The sequence below is a fragment of the Phlebotomus papatasi genome, chromosome 1 (genome assembly GCF_024763615.1).
Source record: "Phlebotomus papatasi isolate M1 chromosome 1, Ppap_2.1, whole genome shotgun sequence".
In the NCBI taxonomy this organism is placed as follows: Eukaryota; Metazoa; Arthropoda; class Insecta; order Diptera; family Psychodidae; genus Phlebotomus; species Phlebotomus papatasi.
Window position 1 is genome coordinate 51,470,581 of NC_077222.1, and position 21,135 is coordinate 51,491,715.

Below are 21,135 nucleotides of genomic sequence, written 5' to 3' on the forward strand. Positions count from 1 at the left end.
TTCATCGGTGTCGTCAGACATTCCATGGGAAGAATCGTTGGATTATCCACAAATAAAGATGGCCATTTTACTGGGTTTTTATTCACCTCCCGCTGAAAGCGACGTCATATTAATTCACCTCTTGGAAGATTTTTGCTTTAGCGTCCGGCTCAGTCTTCTAAGATTTTTAGTGCTTTTTCGGCTTAAAATTGTACATTTTCTGTGAATATTTAATAAGTATGTTAAAGTGCAGTGATTAAACTTTCGTATTTAACTAGAATTCATAAAGTCAGAAGAAATTTAAATGTGTAAAATTAGTTCATAAAATTGCATCACGAAATTGAGGTTAGATCTCGTGGCTTCCCTGTGGAGGCTTCCCGGAAAATATGAATTTAAATCAATCCCAGAGCACAATGGATGATTCTTTTGTCCTCTCGCGAAAGGGATTAATCAGAAAGAAAGACAGCGGTCGGTATGATGAGTCATTTTCGTCGAATTACGATGGAAATCTATCAATTAGCCTGGCCAACAATGAGATCCGGAAGTTGCTGGAGGACGAGAAGGGACGTGAGGGACAGATAAAGGATGTGAAGCAGTATATTGGACGAATTTTTGAGGGTTTGGATGTGGAGAGGCCAGATTCCCTGGCTGTAAATCCACAAGCAAAATCCGAACAGCTCTATACGCAATTCCTGGAGGTTCTTCATGGACGAACCAATGATGCTGAACTCTTTGAGACTATCCAGGATCTCATACAGACGTGCACAGACACCCTCGACGAGATGCTGTTGCAGTCCAAGAGAGTTTTTAGTCGCGCTGGGATGTCGGAGGAATTTCAGGGATTGCAGATGGAGAGGAATGTCTGGAGGCTGATCTATTCCCTCTATCGTGATCGTGTGGTTGTGCAGAAGGAGGCCATGGACTGTGACGATATTCCGCTCGGAGGGAGCGAGAAGACAATCGTTGAACATTTGTACGCCAGCAATTCCAATCTCAGGGAGTACCAGCTAATTGTGGATTGGCTGGAATTGTGCTGCTTGGAGCAGTCATCCATCCAAGTGGGACACTTTACGGATCACACTGTCGCATGGGAGAATACCCTGCATCAGCTTCAGAATGCTTCTCAGGTGAGTTTTCGCGCATTCCATTCTCAAATGCAAAATTTTTCTTTGAATTTTTGGACAAATCACGGCTATTGTAATTGATCTATAAGATCACGAATCTAATAACCTTAATCCTTACCACCCAAAAATATTGATTTATGTTCATAGATCGCTTGTTGACCTAATTTTCTGACAAAAAAGTGATTTTGAACTAGTGACGATTTTTTAAGATTGGTTTTTAGACTCCTCCCCTTTTTCATAAAAAAACAGAAATATTTGAAGCTGCAATTTTTTAAATTGAATTTAAAAGTGAATTTAGAACGACTTTTAAAAATTCCACTTATTTTGCAGAGGTGGTTTTCGATTTTCTAATTAGATTTCACTGTAAAATAACTAAACCACGCCCCTTTTCGAATGCTTTTTGGACAGGATAGGTAGGGACTAGTGACAGTTTTCCGTCTATATAAATAAAAATAAAATATCACTTAAATTGATACCAGAACAGTTAGAACTTTATAGCTCTGGCACACCTTTTCAATTGAGTTAAATTCAATCGTTTGAAATTTCACCTCTCAGTCTTTCAAACTAAAATAAGTTATGTTTATCTCTTTCCCTCAAATGAAATTTGAAATTGGAATTGAAAATGAAATTGGAATTTCAATTTTCATTTGACAGAAAGAAATAAACATATCTTATTTTAGTTTGAAAGAGTAACGGCGTTATCACACTTGCACATTAAAATTTTAATGTGCTTCACATTAATTGTCGCTTGTGAGCGTCCAAATATGTTATTTGTGTCTTTGAGTCACTTAATATTTGGGGTTTTTCTATTTATTGATAAAGAAGTGGACTTGGCCTGCAAAAATAAGTTTAAATTTACCTAAAGCATAAATATTTTTCACAATAAAAAAATTAAAGAGAAAATCGCATTAATTTTTCGCATTAATGCTATAAATCAATTTATATCAAATTTTGCTGGCCAACTCTACCTTTTTATCAACAAATAGATCAAATTTTGAATATAAAATGATTCAAATACACAAATTACACATTTGGACTCTCACCAGCGACAATTAATGTGAATCACATTAAAATTTTAATATGCAAGTGTGATAGCACAGTAAGAGGTGAAATTTCAATCGATTGAATTTTACTCAATTGAAAAGGTGTGCCAGCGCCATTAAGATTTAATTCACCTTCCATTAAGGTTAGGGATATTTTCAATTGAAAAAGTGCATTATCTATTTTCACATAATTTCCACAATGAAAAAGCCAATTGTAAATGTTTAATAATGGCGTTGGCACACCTTTTCAATTTAGTGAAATTCAATCGATTGAAATTTTACCTCTACTCGTTCAAACTGAAATCAAACTTCGAAATTGAAATTTCAATTTGAATTTGACAGAAAGAGACAGCTATATCTGATTTCAATTTGAAAGAGTAAGAGAGGTAAAATTTCAATCGATTGAATTTCACTCAATTAAAAAGGTGTGCCAGCGCCATAATAAATACATTTTGGAGAAATGTTCTCGTTTGGGATTATAAAAATCGATATGAAATCTGATTTTTGTGAATTTTAAACATAAACGTTGTAGACAACTTTCAAAAAATATTCTCAACGTTACAAACCCCTTTTCTTAAAAAAGCTAATATTCAGTATTTAAAAACTAATAGGTTTTTTTTAGGAAAAACTAAAATAATCAAAAGCGAATTGATACTGGATTTGTACAGATTTTTCAAGGAAAGCCTTAAGCGGTTTTGGGTTTTTTAAGCTTAAGCGCGGTTTCGGTCAAGAAAAGCTACTTAGGTTTATGAGAACGTTTTTGCATTATTGTCTAAATTTGTCAAAATTATCAAAATCGTAGCAGAAATGGATTTAAGAATAGTTTTTTTTAAGAACAGTTTCTTTATTTTAAGATTAAAAGTCCTAGTAAAGGATTTTATTTATTTTTCAAAAAGTTCAAATTTAAGAAAATTTTTTCGAGTTTTTCCGAGAAAACTTTAGTTCTTGCACTCAAAATAAGTTTTTTTGGGGGATAATTCTCCAAAAGATTCTCTTCAAATACCAGCTGACATAATTTAATAGTAAATCCCCCTTTCATTGAAAATTTGGCTACTTTTTTGACTCTCTATGAGTGAATTTGGAACATTTTTTTCAATTTGCAACAATCCTGCAAAACAAATGGTTAAAATCCGGAAGTTTTTGTTGGCACAATGCACACACAAGTGGGCGTGACTTCAAAAGAGGCGTTGAAATATACATTTTGTTCATGGGCTTGCGACTTCCACCATAATTCTTTTTTCCCTGTTTAGTATTTTTTAAAGTAGCGTATCATTTGTTGTTTAACGACAATTTATTTTTATTTAGGAGCGAGACTTTTTAAACCCCACCCCGTCCATAAAAAATATATAATTAGCTGTCCCTAAAAAGCCCACAGAGTTATTGGCTCCGTTTAGTAATAACCTTTCGAAGAGATAAAGTCAAGCCAACTATTCGAAAATCTACCGGAGACCTGAAGTGCAAGTTCATATACGCGTCGCTTTAGCGTTGATTATTCTGCCATTTCGAATTTCAATATTCCTGACACTTCAATCGTCAACAATGTCAACAACAGTGTGCAAACGTTTATTGCAAAAAGTGAATTAATCTATATCTCTGACTAAACGATTGGAGATATAGAGACTTGGGACTTTTGTGGACCCCTCCCCATAAGTCGGCCATGGGACCATTACCATATACCTTATTTTTACCCAACCCAAGCCTTGCCCTCTAAAACCATGTTTTTTGGATTGCTGGAAAATGCGTCGTGCGATTTATTTTTAAATTTTTAGATGTTTTAGTTTAGAGATTACCTAGGTGGACATTTCGTCCAGATAGGAAAATATCGTTAAATCATTCTTTATAACGATTTTTCGATGTCAAAAGCTAAAAAGGCTCTAGAGAGCGCATTTATCAATCGAATAAGGTCATTTTTGGCTCGTTGGAAAGGTCTTGGAATTTCCGATAAAACCGAAACGGTACAAATCTTTTTTGAAATGGTAATGAACCGGTTCATAACCGATAACTAATTTTTATACGACATTCAATTACATTATTTCAAAGGTTTTGCGCAATAATGTTTTGAAGCGATGTATTAATCAGTTCAAATCGGTTCAGAACCGGTAAACGGTATATGATGTGAAAATACTATTAAGGCGTATCATCTAAGTCACGAGTTCGAGCACTTCGCAAAGCCTACCATGCTTTGCCATCTTTTTTTTAAATTTTTTTAGGGATCCACTTGATTTATTTGACTTATTTGTCGTGTCGGTCGTGTCAAACTTGAAAAATCATAGCCATCTTATTACAGTAGACTCTCGCTCAATCGGCCCTTTTTCAATCAGGCGAAAAATTTTGTTGACAATTTTCACGTTTAATTATGAAGCTAATTTGCTCAAATTCGCTGTTGTTCTTCCTATTTTATCGTGATTTTTTATAATCGAGCGCTTTTTGTGGAATTTAAGAAGGCTTTGACGCCCAAATCTATCGATAAACCGGATGACATTTTGCCCCAAAAGCCAAAATTGTAGCCTTTATTGTAGCCCAAAAGGGTACAATAAAGGAATCCTGAACTGAATCTGATTCTGAATTTGGAGATTTCCTCACTGTTTTAGTAGATGGACAAAAGAAAAGTACCACGAAGCATTCCTGCATCATTTGAGACGCTCAGACAAAGGAGACCGCTTCTGCTCTGAGCGTCTCATTTATTTCAATTTGGGCCCATTATGCACTCCCCATTCATCTGTCCTGCTTAAAGCCCCAGTGTGTCCTCTTCGGTCTTTATCAGGATTTCTATGCCAGATACCGCTGTTATAATATTGCAGACCTACCTAGGATTTGAATCACTGTCAGTAAATTTGTGTTTATATCGACTGAACTTTTCATTTCGAAAAGGGGCGTGGCCTATTATTTCTTGTTTACATAGATACAATCGGGGAAATGTAATTTCTATCGTGTCAGAAACTGAAACGCTCGGAACAACACCATGAAATGAGAAGCACAAGATAGTTTTTTCGTTTACGAATTTACAGTAGAGTCTCGTTATAGTCCATATTTGGTTTCAGATTTGACACTTGGGTCGCACTATAGTCCACGTAATTTTTTAAAATTATCAACGACTTTTAATATTGAAATTGCTCGACGGCTTCCACTTTCTTTGCGATTGTGGTACTTGTCCTTGCTCTCTATGGATCACAATTATTACAACTACTTAATAAAGTTTGCCAAAAATATTAAAATAATTATGCTTGTTGCGTACAAAAAACATAACCTAACATAAAATCAGTGTTTTGAAATCAACGGTCGATAAATTGTGGACTATAGAGCGATGGCCTATAGCGAGACTCTACTGTACAACCTTTTTGATCATAAGTTTTTCATATTTCCGGTAGGGGTGCTTCAGTTCCTTAAACGAATTTTGTGAATTCTCTTTTGCAGAATGACAATTTTACTGCCATTAAGAGCAAACGCGATATCGTGGAGAGTTTAGATCCGGATGCTCCGATTCGGGAGAAGAAGCCCCTCCATGACTTTGACATGGAGGATCAGCAGCGTTTGATGCGCGATGTATTCCTGAAGATTCGTCAGGGACGCATCGAGGAGGCACAGTCGCTATGTGAACACTGCGGTCAGCCATGGCAGGCGGCAATTCTGGAGGGTTGGCGCCTGCACCATGATCCCAATTATGAGGTTTTGGGTGGAACCACGGAAAAGGTGCAGATTGAGGGTAATCCACGAAGGGATGCGTGGAAGAAGTTTGCCTGGAGGATGGCAGATAGTCGTCTTGGGGATGAGTATACAAGGGCGATTGTTGGGGTATTTTCTGGGCATCTTGAGAGTCTTCTATCACTGCCGGATCAATCGTGGATGGATATCATTTGGAGCTATCTCAAGGTTCAAATTGACATCAGGGTAGAGAGTGAGATCAGAGATTGTAGCCTGAAGAGTTACATTGCCATGCCGGAACCGTACTGGAAGGGGAAGATTTCCCTTGAGCAGATCTTTGAGAATATTTCTGCGAATCGAAGCGAAAGGGTGAGACGAGAGGCAGAAGGATACATGAATACCGTGGTGAAGTACATCATACTGGACAATGTGGCTGAATTGATGGGAGAGATCAGCAATTGGTTGTCCAGGGAGAAGCTAAATGGGCAGATGTTGCGTTTTTTGGCCCATTTGGTGCTGTTTATGCGGCAAATTGGTCGTTCGCATCGAGAAGATGTGGCTGATCGTGTGGTTCGAGCTTACGTTGAATGGCTCTTTTCCACTCAAGATCCTCGTCTTGTGGCATTCTACACGGCTACACTGCCCAGTGATATGCAAGTGATGCTGTTCTCTAAATTCCTAAAACGCATCCGGGATTCGACGGAACGTCAGAAGTGCCTGGAGGAAGCCATGAAAGCGGGACTCGATGTCGAAGTAATCGCAACAACAACTGTCCGGCAAATTCTACAGCAAAGTGATCACCCAGGAACAGTTCAGGCTGAACTGGAAGAAGATGCAGTTAAAATCTCATCCCTGGAATGGTTGACATTCTATCCGCAGCACAGAGCTAAATTGCTGTGGCAGGGAAATTGTCTGATTCGTTCCCTAATTGCTGCCCGAAAGATTGAAAGTGTTCGTCAGGCTATTGAGTCCATTCCCAGTGATTCCCTGGACATCCTAGTGCAGCAGTTTGGGTCCAAAGAGGACATTCCGTGGCGAGAGGAATGTGCCATGAAGGAATATCTGTGCCATCAGACTTACCTGGCGGCAATTGATGGGTTCAATGCTTGGACACACTTGTATCACAGCCGGCCGAAGGAACCGCAAGAGACCAAGGCCAGTTCCAATTTCACAGAACGCGTAGCTCAGCAGGAGAGAGAGAAGGCGTACAATGCAGAACTTTCACAGTGGAAGGAGGCTCTTGAGGAACAAACAAGAGGTGAGTTGATTTGCAATTTAGGTTGTGGGTGTAATTCAGAATTCGAGGGTTATTTGGGATCTAAATCTAAAAAAAAGTATCATCTCAGATAGAAAAATGTCCAAGGGTTAAAGTTTGACAGCTACAATGTAAAATAGAAGAATAAGAAGACAATTACATCCCAGTAAACGAAAGGGTTCAGGGTTCGAGAAATTCTGACTGCCGTGGCGACCTCCCAATAACTGAAACGAAGAATAACTTCAGTTGCATCACTGATTAGCGTTATTCAAGAATTAAAATTAACCTAGGTCTAAATTAAGGAAGACAGAAGAATTGAGAAAGGTTTAAAAAAGTACCCCGTCAAATCATTATTCTACCTGCCGATTTTACTCTGAGGTTTTTTGAATTTTAACGGTATATTCCAGTGTATTCAGAGAAAATCTGTAGATTTTCTGCTGAATTTCTGCTAGAACATCTGTAGATTTTCGGCAGAATTTCTGCAGAAAATCTACAGATTTTCGGTAGAATTTCTGCCGAGAAAATCGGCATAGTGTCCATTACTTCACAAAAATATTGTTGATTTATGTAGAAACTGTAGGAGTTATAAAGAAAATGGCATGCTCTGCTTAACAAACATTACCGATTAAACATTTTAAATAAGTAAAAAGATGCGAGCAAAAATACTAATTTTTTAAAAATCGCCCATGGAATGATACAAAAACACGAAATTTAGGTCAATACTCTGCTTAAAGTTTTCACTTCACTTTTCTCTACTTGTAACACGGCGTCGCAGAATTCTTTATTTTATATAAACACCGTGATATCACAAAAAATAACTCTATTGAATTTTGCAAACTTCAGTGAAAAATTTTTCCATCTCTTCTGACACATCTTGTCTGGAAAGTCTGGAATGTAGAAAAAATCTACAGAAAATCGGCAGAATATCTACAGAAATTCGTCAGAGATTCGTCAGAAAATCTGCCGAAATATTCTGACGAATTTTGTCCCAAGCCCAAATAAAATTCGTAAGAATATCTACAGAATTATCTGCAGATATTCTGTAGAGGTGTAGATTTTCTCTACAGAAATCTTAAAGATATCTGCAGATATTATTTGACGGGACGTCTTTCCTCAGCGATCTGAACTTTGCTACAATATATGCTATAATTTTTCTAGTATCAAAACATTTGACTTTTAAAATTTAGGAAACCATTGTATTTTAAGGTTAATACACAAACTTTATTAATATTTCAAACGAATAAAGAGTCTAAATCTAAAGTCTAAAGTTTCTGGAGTTAAAAATTGATTGATCTACAATTAAAGGAAAGTTTTCGTAATAGTGAAATTGCTGAACTAAATTTCTGCCGCAGAAAATAGAGCTAACTTTTAGCACAGAAGTTGGCCTGAAATGCAAGGTTATGTTGAACATAACCTTCTGAAATGTATTCAGACTTTAAATAAATAGAATGCACTTCAAAATTCCCCAAACATTAATAATTAATTTCTGCGATCTTGGCAAATACACATGTGAAATTTGAGATCATTGAGGTTATATTAAATAATAATTATTTTATTCCAGAAAAGTTATCCAATTTTAACCTTTAATGTTTAAATTTCTTAGTAAAATAAGAATGAGAGGCAAAACCAAACCAAATTGCTGTGTTTATCATAAGTTTAAATATTTTCAGTTTGAATCTTAAAAATACGAAAAATAATTCCTTGTGTCCCCTGTAGACTTTTTAAGTCCATTAAAATACTTTAGTCACAGCGTGGTAGAGCAATTCCAAAGCGACACTCAAGAGCAAAAACCAGCTATATTTTAATAGGAAAATGCATATACAATAAATAGTTTTTGCTTGCAGTAATTCATTTAAAATTAAAACTACATTGACTTCTAATGAGAGTAAAGTTTTTTTAGGTTAGAATTTTTTTTATTAAAAAATATTTTGATTATAGCCTTTAATTAAAAATCATATTAAAATGCACAACTTTGTCTTCCAAATTGTAAAAATTAACTTTCAGATTTAATTTTGCACGTTTTAAAAATATATTGCTTATTTTTTAAGGTTAGATTCAACAAAACTGGGAAAGTAAACAAAACAAAAAAATTTGAGGTTATTTTTGGTTTATGTTCATCTCACAAAGTTTTTTTTTAAAATTATGGTGAGATTTATTTACTCCAATTTTGTTATAGAGGCATATAAATAGCATGAGGTTATGTTTCAAGTTAGGTTTACTTAATTCAGACATAATTACAAAGCATAATTTTTTTTATATAAGATTTAGATGTGGTTGAATAATTCTAAAATACCTTGTATAATGACACAAAAAGGATCCTATTAATATTGCGTTGATAAGAATATTGTGTGGTTATGTTGCTCCTAACCACAAAATAATATTTGGATGTAAAGTCTTTTGACTTTTAACAAGCGCAAATTTTATTGCAATAACTGCATTTTACATAAATTTAATAGAAAATTTGGAAACTTAATCTGCTGGGCCCTAATACATTTTTTTCAATTTCAATGTAATTCTAAAAATTTTTAAACGTAAACTAGGAGCAGAAATAATGATCTCATTTGCTAGGTTAAAATTTGATGCGCTTGCCTTTTTTTTAAATTTGAAATCAATCATTAGTAGACTTCCTAATTTTATTTAAGAAGTAAAATAACAAAAACCACTACCAATTTTAACCTTACAATTGTACGAATTTTGGATATTTGGTTATGTTTTAGCTTCGAGACAGAGTTTTTTTTTTTAAATTTCAAAATGTAATTTGACAACTAGAATTTCATTCAGAAGGACTGGGCCTAATTCTCTAAGCAGGTGCTTAGCAGTCAGATTATTAACAATTAGTTACGAAATATTAGTGGATCTGTCTTATTTTTGTAATTTTATAAAAAGAATGAAACATTTTAAGATTAGAATCTTATATTTTGAAATGGAGAAATAAATATCTAAATTCTTGAATTGTTTCTTTTTTTTTTTAAATTTATTTTTGTCCTTGATAGGCAACATTTGTGAAAATAATAACTGCATATTTGTAAGAATTTTGTTAAAAAAAAGTTTGTTTATCTGTAATTTAAAGGTGATGCTTTTCATAACCTTCCTTTAATTCAGGGGTGTGCAGAAACCGTTGAAACCGGATAAACGTCAAAATGCACTTTCTCAATTGGACATTTGGGGCAAAATGTCATCCGGTTTATCGATAGTTTTGGTCGCCAAAGCCTTTGTAAATTTTACAAAAAGCGCTCAATTATAAAGAATCACGATAAAATAGGAAGAACTACAGTGAACTTGAGCAAATTAGCTTCGGATTCAGCGAGAATGTATAAGTTTGCAGGTTAGCGTTTCGACAGTTTTGACCATTGACGTAAAAGTTTCATGTCGTTTGTTCGGCTTCAAACGGTTTTTGCACACCTCTGCTTTAATTAACTAATTTCTTTGTCAAAAATAACAGAATTAAACCCATTGAAGCTTATTTTTAGCGTTTTTAGCTAAGAAATTAGTCAGAACTGTGAGGTTATGGTCAACATAACCTTAAAAATCTACTTAGAATAAAATCTAACCCTAAAATATTTGAATCTATTAAACAAGAATTATTCTTAAAATAATTGTTTTTTTTTTAGAAACCAGAGATTTGCTGTACAATATCCTCCTGTTTCCTGACCACGGATGGCTCGTAGATCCCGAATGTATGGATTCCGTGGAGATTCCCGATAAGGAAGACTGGGATTTGCGTGCTGTTCAAATGGATGCCCTGAGACGCCTGTGTATCCCGGAAATTGTTCTGCTGCTGCATAAAGTCCTTCATTTGAGTGGGGAGTACAGGGATTGCATCCGTCTGGTGGATGAATTGGCGTCGGAGCAGCGTCAGCTCTATGAACTCTTTTCCCAGCACAAATTGGCCGAGGTACTGACGAAGGTGGCAGAGTCCTCATTGGCGCTCATGAATGACAAATGTGACCCTTGGGGCTACTCCACGGTGTAATTTTTCAATGAGATAAAAAGAGAAAATAGATTTGGTAATTTTTGAAGAAAAATGCGAGTTTTGATTTTTTGGGGGAATCGGGGGAATTGAGGGGTGGTTTTTAGAGATTTTGGGTGGAATTGTCTTGGGTTGGTCCAGTGGAATTGTCGTGGTGGATGTTTTGTTGGGGCTGGAGATTTTGGAGACTTTCTGTCACTTGACAGTTTGGCTGGTTGTCAAATCGTGTGTGTGTGTTTTTGTTGCTGGCGACAATTTGCGATATTTTCACGGTGATCTTGTGCCGAATACCGCAAATTGGTGTTTTGGCGTGCTGTTGAGGACGCGTGGTGTCAGTTGTAAGTGGAGTTGGCGGTGGGGGTGCGTGCGAAGTGGATGAAAAAACCAAGTGAAAAGTCACAAGTGATCAAAACATCCAGAGAAAAGTATAAAAGGGGGTGTTTGCCCACTGGAAGGGTGTGCGTGTGTGTGTTGGTGGGTTGCCTTCCAGAGGGTGCTGGAAAAGCTCGGCTCTCTCTCACTGGAAAATTGGGGTGGTTTGACGCCATATTTTCTCTCCCCCCGAATAAAAAAGGGAGTCCTCGACAACTGTCCCCCCTTGTTCTTTTCTCCTGACAAACACTCCGCGAGAGCGACTGTGCTCGGGTGGATGCCGGGAGACAAGTGCTTTTCTCGTTGTTTTTTTTATTTACTGAGAGGGCGAGCTTTTCTACAATTCTAACCCTTTTGGAGTGCTTTCCGCCCCGCCCGGCTCTGTGGGGCGCATCAGGATCTCTACACAGCCAGAAACATCCCCCATTTGTAATTGTCCTGTCCGTGACATCCCCCTACTTCGTTTATTCCTGTGATTTTTTCCACTGATTTGCACTGGAATCACAACAATAACCTGGCCACTCCACTAAACACAATCCTTTCCCTTTAATTTTCCTCCTATTTTTCCTCTCCATCTAGTCCTTCCTGTCTTCCACAATCCGCCACCCTCAAGCTTTTCAGCCCCCTCCTTCAATTAAATTACAATGAAAAGAGAAGCGCCCCAACAATTGAACTCTCAATTTTAATCCCAAATCCAATCACACGCACAAGAAATATAAACAATTGAGGATCAAAAGCCTCAACAGGGCAGCAAATTTACCCACCTCAAGTGAGGGCGTAATCCCCTCTTGTGGAGGCGCACGAGAACACGGAATTTGTGGTGTTGAAAAGTGCGCGAAAATTGAGTATCTGTGCGAGTATCAAAACCAAAGAGGATTAATCACAAACAAATTTCTCTTGGCTCTGTCCTCTTCAAAACCAAACAACAACAAAAGAACCTGAGCCCCTGAGAATCATTTTCCCAAGAGCCCCCAAAAGAAGATAAATTCAGTTTTTGTGTGAAAAAATTATCAGTGAAATTAAAAAGAAAAAAAAAATGGCAGAGGACGAGGTACTTTTCGACGAAGTTTACGAACTTTGCGAGATTATTGGCAAGTAAGTGCAATATCTTTCATTTATTTTATTATCAATTTTATTTTGAAACACATTTATAAAGAGGAATCCATTGAAGTCAAGGGTATGATGATGATGATGATGATTAAGATGAGAAAAATCAGGGGGTTTTAAACTCGCTCAAAAAAAAAACGCCCAAGTCGCGCGGGAGATGGGAGACAACCTTTTGAGGTCACGTGCTTCACACAACCAGAGAAATTTTTGAAGGAAGCAGTTTGCCAAGATAGCAAATCGATGCCCCCTTGCCACCCTCACAAAACCCTCCTTTCCCCACACAAACAAAAAAAAATCCACGAAACAGAGATAAAAGGTTAGAGCTCAGAGAAAAGAAAGGGAGATGATAAATAAATAGAAAAATCTCTTTTAATGGATTTCTCACACGAAAGTGTTATCGAGAACTTAATGAGCTCGATAGCTTTCATTTGAGGATTAACCTATTATATACACACACACACACAAGATTCTGAGGGTGAGGGGCGTATTTTGTCGCTCCACAGAATATTATCTTTCACATTTTGTCTCCAAAGCTAATGAGGTTTTCGAATTAGAGATTAAACTATTACATGTTGTTTTTGTCCTACAGAAGGTCTTTGATCTTTTGAAATTGCCTACGCCTATTTAGTACAAAAAAAAGGGAAGACAAAGCAACCCTCATTTGCAGAATGCTTGAATTCTAGATTTCGAGGGAAATAAAATAAAATTAATATCTTTAAATTACTGGTTGCCAAATATATTGAAATCGGTTTAAGATTGTTAGGGAATCCAAGGCCTTTCCAATGAAATCAAGTTTGACCGAATCGGGTAAGAAATACGCTTTCTAGAGCTTATTAATCTTTGACCTTGAAACAAAACCTTTAGAAGAAATATTTCAAGGGCATCTGATTTCTGTACGGAATGGCTCCATTCAGTAATAACCTTTCGAAGAGACAAAGCCATTGCAAAGCCATGCCAAACCTATTTGAGGAATCTACACTCAGTCCCGACATTATGCAATTCGGGTTATGCACCTGTCGCGATTATGCATATAGAATTATGCAAGTTTAGCTACTTTTGGGAGTCAATTTATGAAATCGTTTTTGAAATACACCTGAATGTATACTCTTTTGTGACGCGGGAAATTGAAAGACACTATGCTTATTTTTCAGTATAAAAGTATTAAGGTAAAATTTTTAAATATTCTAACAATTTATTGAAGAACTCTGATTAGAAAGTGAGTTTGTTGATGAATTTTTTAAAACAGTTGAATCTTTTTGCTCTGACTACTTTTAGTCCGCATGAAATTCGCGAAATTCGATTTCAAAAGAAATCGCCTGCGGGTATGCAAAATTTCTCGATGCATAGTCTGTCGCGTTTTTTTTTTCGGTTCCGAAAATGTGCATAATCCCGAGATTGAGTGTACCGGACCCGTCAAATAATATCTGCAGATATCTTTAAGATTTCTGTAGAGAAAATCTGCATCTCTACAGAATATCTGCAGATAAATTCTGTAGATATTCTTACGAATTTTATTTGGGCTTGGGACAAAATTCGTCAGAATATTTCGGCAGATTTTCTGACGAATCTCTGACGAATTTCTGTAGATATTCTGTAGATTTTTTCTACATTCCAGACTTTCCAGACAAGATGTGTCAGAAGAGATGGAAAAATTTTTCACTGAAGTTTGCAAAATTCTATAGAGTTATTCTTAGTGATATCACGGTGTTTATATAAAATAAAGAATTCTGCGACGCCGTGTTACAAGTAGAGAAAAGTGAAGTGAAAACTTTAAACAGAGTGTCGACCAAAATTTCGTGTTTTTGTATCATTCGATTGGCGATTTTTAAGAAATTAGTATTTTTGCTCGCAGTTTTTTTACTTATCTAAAATGTGTATTCGGTAATGCTTGTTAAGCAGAGCATACAATTTTCTTTATAACTTCTACAGTTTCTTCATAAATCAACAATATTTTTGTGAAGTAATGGAGGTTATGCAGATTTTCTAGGGAGAAATTCTGCTGAGAATCTGCAGATTTTCTCTGAATGTACTAGAATATACCGTTAAAATTCAAAAAAACCTCCGAGTAAAATCGGCAGGTAGAGCAATGATTTGACGGGGAAGCATAAAGTGCAAGTTCACGTACTCGCCGCTTTAGCACTGATTGTTCTGCAGTTTCGAATATCGGTATTCTTAACGTTTCAATCGTCAAGAATGTCAACAATAGTGTCTAAACGTTTTCTGTAAAAAGTGAATTTTTGTGAAGTTTTGTAGAATTTCAGGAAGGCAGAACGTTTGAATTGCAATTTCATTAAAATGAATGTCCTTTTCATGAAATTTCTCAGTTTCGTGTAACCAGTCAGTTTAATGACCAAGTCACATATCAGATTAATATTAAAATGAATACTTTCTGAATTGCGAGAATGCCAACAAAGGATAGCAAGTGTTTTATCTTGCCTCTCTCTTATGTTTCACTCGAAAACTGACCGAATCACAGTTGGTACGCATGGAAAATTGCTAGAATTGCCTGTAATACGATTCAGAAAGCAATTAATACGAACAGTAAGATATTACTCATCATATTACTCCACTAAAGTGTACTCTTTCTAACACACGTGATATTCCATTTGAAATTTTGCATACTATATACCTCTCTCTCCGGCTTTTCTTAATATTAATATTAATCTTATATGTGACACCACGGTAAAAGTTCAAACTTCCAACGGGTTTTACGTAAGATCTCCCTGACATATCTTCGAATCGGTAGAGAAAAAAACTCAACCGGACAGAGCTCTCAAATTGGGAAGGTTATTACTGAACGAGAGGAATGTCTATTTGCAAAACATTAAAAATTTAACTAATCTCTTTTTGAAATCAGACCAATATAAATGGGGTAATTCGGAATCATGTCTATTTTGGAAATTTTGAGATTTTCTCATTGTTTTAAATCGTCAAAGAGACTAAGAAAACCACGAAGGACTACAAGACTTTACATTCAAGAGTATACTTCTTCCTTGTTTTTTTTTAGCTGAGATTTTCCTTTTGCCATCTAAAACTGTTAGGAAATTTCAATGTTCCAAATTAGACATAATTCCAAATTATCCCATCTTACCTTAAATTACGATTTTTGTATGTTTTTATCACAGCCCATTTTGATATTATTTGACCGTAGCACATTTTGATGCTACGGTCGGGGTCATCACTCTTGACAGATGTCACATTCGGAAAATAACACTGTCATTTTCGTGTCTGTTATACAATTATTTATTACGTTTATTACAATGGCCCAAGCACACCTTTTAGGTCAGAAAAATACACTAAATCAAAATTCACATTTTTTCGGTCTCAAATATTTGGCTTATGTATCTTTTCAATACTAAAGCCAATTTAATTTAATTCAATTCAATTTTGATTGCGAAAGTATATGATAGTCATAAATACAAAACGTTTGAGAAAGAAGAAAATATGAAATTTGATTTCATGTAATTCTCCTAAAAGTGGAAATAAAGTGCATAAAGTGGAAATTCAGCAGATTAAATAATAATTTAAGCCTCTGGCACACCGTTTAGCTCGGTATAATTTCATGAAATCAAAATTCGCATCCCTTTCTTTCTCAAAAGATTTGCTTAAGTATATCATTCTTGCGGTCTCAAAATTGGACTGAACTAAATTTAATGTGGTGTGATGTTCAAAAGAAGAAGAAGAGTGCGAAAGAGTAGGATTGAGAGATGCAAAGCTTCTAAGAAAGAAAGGGACGTGAATTTTGACTTTATGAAATTTTCCTGATCAAAAAGAAATGCCGGAGGTATTGTACGGGATTCAGACCTAATGCCCTAGACACACTTACGACTTAAGCCGAGAGACGACTTAGTGGAAAATGATAGAAATGTAGTTTAACCATTGTTTTTTATAATTACGCTAAGCCGTCTCTCGGCTAATCCTTAGGTCTGTCAAGGCCCTAAGGCTTAGTCATAAGGTTTAACTTCTCTAATTTCTTATTAATCGATTTTTTTTGGGAAATTTTGACTTAGAAATGAACTATAAGTAAGGGAAAGTTATGTATTTGAATCAGAAGAACAAATTAAATTGGTTGCCATTTAGGATTTTGAGACCTTCGAAAACTAGGCTAAACCTCTAGTCTGAAGGCAGTCTTAGCAACCAAATTTATTTATCAAAAAATCTAATTTAATAAATTTAGAAGTCATTTACGTATACATAATGAATTTCTGAAAAACTTCAAACGTGTAATTGCAGTACCTCATCCATAGAGAGAGGACCACTTGGACCTTTGCGTCATTCCAATCTTCTTGCCTTTTAGGATTTTGCACTTTGTGCATAATCACTAGTTTTGTTTTGAACGCAATTGACATTTTGAATACAGTACTCAAAAAAAACTTTAAAAAACTCCACTGGAGCTCATGTTGGTAATCTCCGTAATTTCAATAGACCTCGTAAATTTATAGGATCAACATCAGCTTGATCCTTTAAATTTTTGTCTGATATCTAAGTGTTTCGATGCTGATTCCCATTTTTGGGACTGATCCCTATGTGTCTATTTGGGATTTTTAGTCAATATCTCTAACCGTTTGGTTTCTATCGTTTAGAATAGACGGAAAGGAGAGGGATTACTGTAATCTATTTAGTGGAATTAGTTCTCCGTTTGATTTTTCTGAATGAACGAAGAAATTCACTCAAACTCGAAGAATGAACTCATTTCGATTTTGAATGATTAATTCGTAAGTTATTTTTCGATAATGAACTATTTGATTTTTAATGGTGTGTGTCTCAACTCAGTATTAAAATTTTATCATAGGGGAGACCGGGGCAGAATTAGCCATGTATAGTATTAGATAGTGGTATCTTATAGTTTCCCTGCGAAGGAATATTGAGGAAATCACTCTTTATTCTAAATATATATTTCCCTTCCTATTCATTAAAATATTTATTATACTCATACAAATATTTCTTGTACAAATTATATGCAATGAAAAATTTCATTTGGTGGCTAATTCTACCCCGGCGCTCCTGTTTTTCTGCTCTCTATATGTCTTGCTGAATTTTTTTCTGACAAGCCTGATCCGGTTCTTATGGGTTCTGAACCGGTACTGAACCGGAGCGTAACCGATAACTATTTTTTTTAATCCGAAATTCTACTTCTAAATTATTACTTCTAAAGTGTATGTTGGGTAATATTTTGAGTGATTTATAAATCGGCTCAAGTTGGTTATGAACCGGTTATAAACCAATAAGTAATTTTTGTCCAAAAATCAATTTTGATACTTCTTAAACTCATTTTGGGGGATCTTTTGAGTAATTCATGAATCGGTTCAAATCGGTTGAGGACCGGTAAACGCTATGCGAAAGTAGTTTTGAGGTATATAGCAACTAAGCTAAGACTTCGAGCATTTCTCAAAGCTTAGGACGCTTTATCATCCCTTTTTGCAATTGAATTTATTGGAATCTTATCTTCTGTAAAATGATTTTCAGCTTCATATTTTGTATTTATACTCTTCGTCATATACCTAAAGTTAATTGAAAAATACTTATTAAGGTATTTATGTTATTAATATACAGTTCACAATGAATGGGTTAAATAGAAGAGAACTCGCTTTATAAAGTATCTCGGGTTCAAATCTTCTTAGAAATTTCGTTTGAGAGAACGTCTAGACTAGTAGATCCTCTGTGGGATGTTGATAACAAGTAGTAAGCCCCTTGGCAAAACGCAATAGCGTGATTGTCAATGTTACTCATCGCACTGATCTTTTGCCACTTGCTATCAATGTTCTATATGAAATTCTTTTTTTGTTCACTTCAATGGGGAAATTATAATTTAATTGACGTGTCACGACCCCAATTTTCTACCAACATTTTGGTTTATTATACAGAAGTTGCGATAAAAATTCTATAGAGAGTGTTTAATTATTGTACTTTATTTTTGTCTTTTTTGAAATTTTATGCACAATTTGAGCATATCATTTTTTTTCTATTTTGTGGAAAATTACATGATGTTGTTTTAATTTAGAGTTTTATATGCTCAAAAGCTTAATGGAAATTTAAAAAGTTACTATACTAATACCTCATATTTTAGCAAAAAAAAAGCTATTGAATGAATGATGATATTCAGTTTAGTGATGTTTAAAGCGTAAAACTTTTTGCCGTGTAATAGGGAGGAAAATCTCCATGGAAAACGATAAAAACCTTGTGTATGTGTGTGTGTATGGTGTTCTTCCTCTTATAGCAGGATGATAGAAAGTTATTAATTTATTAATTAAAGAGCCATTTGAAAATTTAATTTGCATCTCATTCTCTCTTTTGTACTTCTTGATGCGATTCACAATCAATTTTTGGCGCGAATATGGTTCTTCTTTGTTAATTGAAAATTAATTAAATTTTGCTGGCAATGTTGAAGGGCCCAATGATGGGAGAAATAAGAGTAGTTACATGTATTTGGCAATTGAATCAATAAAATATGCGATAATCGATGGAAAAAAAGGAATAAAATGATTCAATAGTCAAAATTTTGTTTTGAAAGAAGAGCAATTTATTTGTAATTTTGTTATTTCCATAAATTTATATTTTTCTCCCATATGACTCGTATCGTGTAAGGAAAAATTTTGTTTACCTTATATTTCTGTACTTTGTGGCTGTTTGGCAACATAAAAAGTGTATTTTAAAAGAGCTTTTCTGAGGAAAGTCTTTGACTTGTTGGTGCTGCTGTGTGAGGGATAAAAAAGGCTTTTTTCCACTATGCGGGACAACAGTTAATGTCACGTATGCAATTTTATGGCCGTTACCGACGTGTTTGTTGTGTATTTTGACGAAAAATATACCATACGTATGTGTCGTAAGTGCACAAGTTGATAAATTCCGCGAATAATTTTTTTTGTGGATCATGTCTTCGCGTTGTTTACAGCATTTTCCATTACTCACATCATTATTTATTGAGAAAATTACAGAACAACCAGAACAAGGGTTGAAATTATGCATTGTGTATTGTGTATATATAGAATTTTGTATCACAACAAAAGGGCTTCTGTTCATTTCATATGCATTGGCCACAAGTTGGATTTTAAATAACATTTTCAAAATATAGTTGGATTTTAGATTGAGAGTTAAATTTTGAATTTGCACAAGAACACAATACAATGTTGAATTAGGCATCACTGACCTGCATGTCTCATTTTGTTGTTTAAACTTTGCGGAGAGAAAGAGTAGCGAAATTCCCCGAGTTTTGTTAACCTAGTCTCATTTTTTTGTAATTTGTGAATATCTGATAAAAATTAATTATTATAGGTTCTACATAATCGATTGGATCCGATTTCGTTTTATCAGGGATTCCGAAACCATTCCAAATGAACTTAAACTTTCTTCAATCGGTGTTTAGAGTAATTTTAACTGCTCGAACTGCAAGAAAGATTTCAGTTTTCACCATCCAAATTTTATCTGGTTTTGCTAAGCTGATTCAGTTGAGCAGTATTTTCGTAGATGGGCAAAATATCCGCATGGACAATTTCTTAAACAAAACATTAACAGGGAGTGTCATGATTGTTAGAATCAATGCCGTTCTAAATCCCAAAAGCCAAAACCCCAAACGCCTAAATTCCGGAAAACCAAAACACTGTCTAGATCAAATCACGAATGTGGTTGAAATCCTGTAGTAGGACTGTTGATCCTAGAGGCGTTGGGGGGGGGGAGAAATCCCATCCTGACGAAGACTCTTCTAAGTCAACAATATCCATCAATGTTCACCGTTTAATAAATATTGTGAGTTATTCTGATGCCAGATTCGTGGTTGACTTGGAATGGATAATGGTTCTCAAATCCGGAAGGTTAGAGATGAAGGGTGCTCCACTATGTTTTGGTTTCGACTAGTAACAATTCTTGCTACAACCCCGAATGGGTCGAAATCTTGAAAAACTAAATCTATAATGGGCCAAAATTCCGAACAGCCAAAATTTTGAATGGACCCAAGTCTCGAAAAATCAAAATCTTGATAACCCAAAATTCCAATAGCAACGATTTTGAGAGCCGAAATTTGAACTCTAAAATACCGAAAGGGCCAAAATTCCAAATAGTCAAAATCATGAAAGGGATGAAAACGAAAACACAGAAAATGTCCAGTAAGCGCAAGTGCAATCGTGGGAGAAGCTATGACACTTAACAAAGAAGACAAAGATAAGGGGGATACCCAACTTATCGGGGCTTTAAACTCCTGGCGAAGGCGGATTACCAAATAGGTCATGTATCTCACTAAAAGTATGAAAATGAAGGTCACAGCCATCACCTGCCTCTAATTTCACTTAAATTGAAATTTAATTGATGGCTCGTACACTGAGAGAAATCCGAAAAAGTTAAAATAACATTCCGGAAATGTTTATTTTACCCTGCAGTATTGATCCGAAATCGGTGTAAATATTACCCTTTTCAGGTGTATTAGTGGTTAAAGTAACCCTTTTTCATGTTAATTTTACCCTTAAAAAGGTGTAAAATTAACATTAAAAAATGTTGATATATTTTTACACCTAAAAAGTGTTAAAGTTATGAGGAAAAAAAGTTGATCGCACCCCCGTTTTTTTCTCAGTGTACGGTCATCATTTTAGTGGCCGCAACATATATTTGGGATTCTGGCGTTCATTATTTCGGCCTCTTCTGGATTTTGATCGG

General features: G+C 35.4%; 3 protein-coding genes across 24 annotated transcripts in view; 2 read left to right on the forward strand and 1 right to left on the reverse strand.

Annotated features, from left to right (window-relative positions):
* Nucleotides 1–21,135, reverse strand: part of LOC129805928 (protein lin-52 homolog) — a 149,626-nt gene that overhangs the window by 24,266 nt on the left and 104,225 nt on the right. The window lies entirely within an intron of this gene.
* LOC129805824 (nuclear pore complex protein Nup107) lies at nucleotides 101–11,068 on the forward strand. The gene is made up of 3 exons (XM_055854017.1): nucleotides 101–1,106; nucleotides 5,561–7,046; nucleotides 10,655–11,068. Exons 1-3 carry the CDS (start codon nucleotides 366–368, stop codon nucleotides 11,014–11,016), a joined length of 2,589 nt encoding a protein of 862 aa, XP_055709992.1. The 5' UTR covers nucleotides 101–365; the 3' UTR covers nucleotides 11,017–11,068.
* LOC129805730 (peripheral plasma membrane protein CASK) overlaps nucleotides 11,208–21,135 on the forward strand; it is a 518,962-nt gene continuing 509,034 nt past the window's right edge. For 5 of the 20 annotated variants that reach the window (XM_055853911.1, XM_055853961.1, XM_055853852.1 and 2 more), the window contains exons 1-2: nucleotides 11,230–11,438; nucleotides 12,097–12,480. In XM_055853911.1, coding sequence (XP_055709886.1) covers nucleotides 12,422–12,480 — 59 coding nt within the window. In that variant the 5' untranslated portion in view covers nucleotides 11,230–11,438; nucleotides 12,097–12,421. Of the gene's footprint in view, nucleotides 11,488–11,964; nucleotides 12,481–21,135 lie in introns of all 20 variants that reach the window. The other 15 variants (XM_055853894.1, XM_055853845.1, XM_055853951.1 and 12 more) reach the window with 9 other exon arrangements.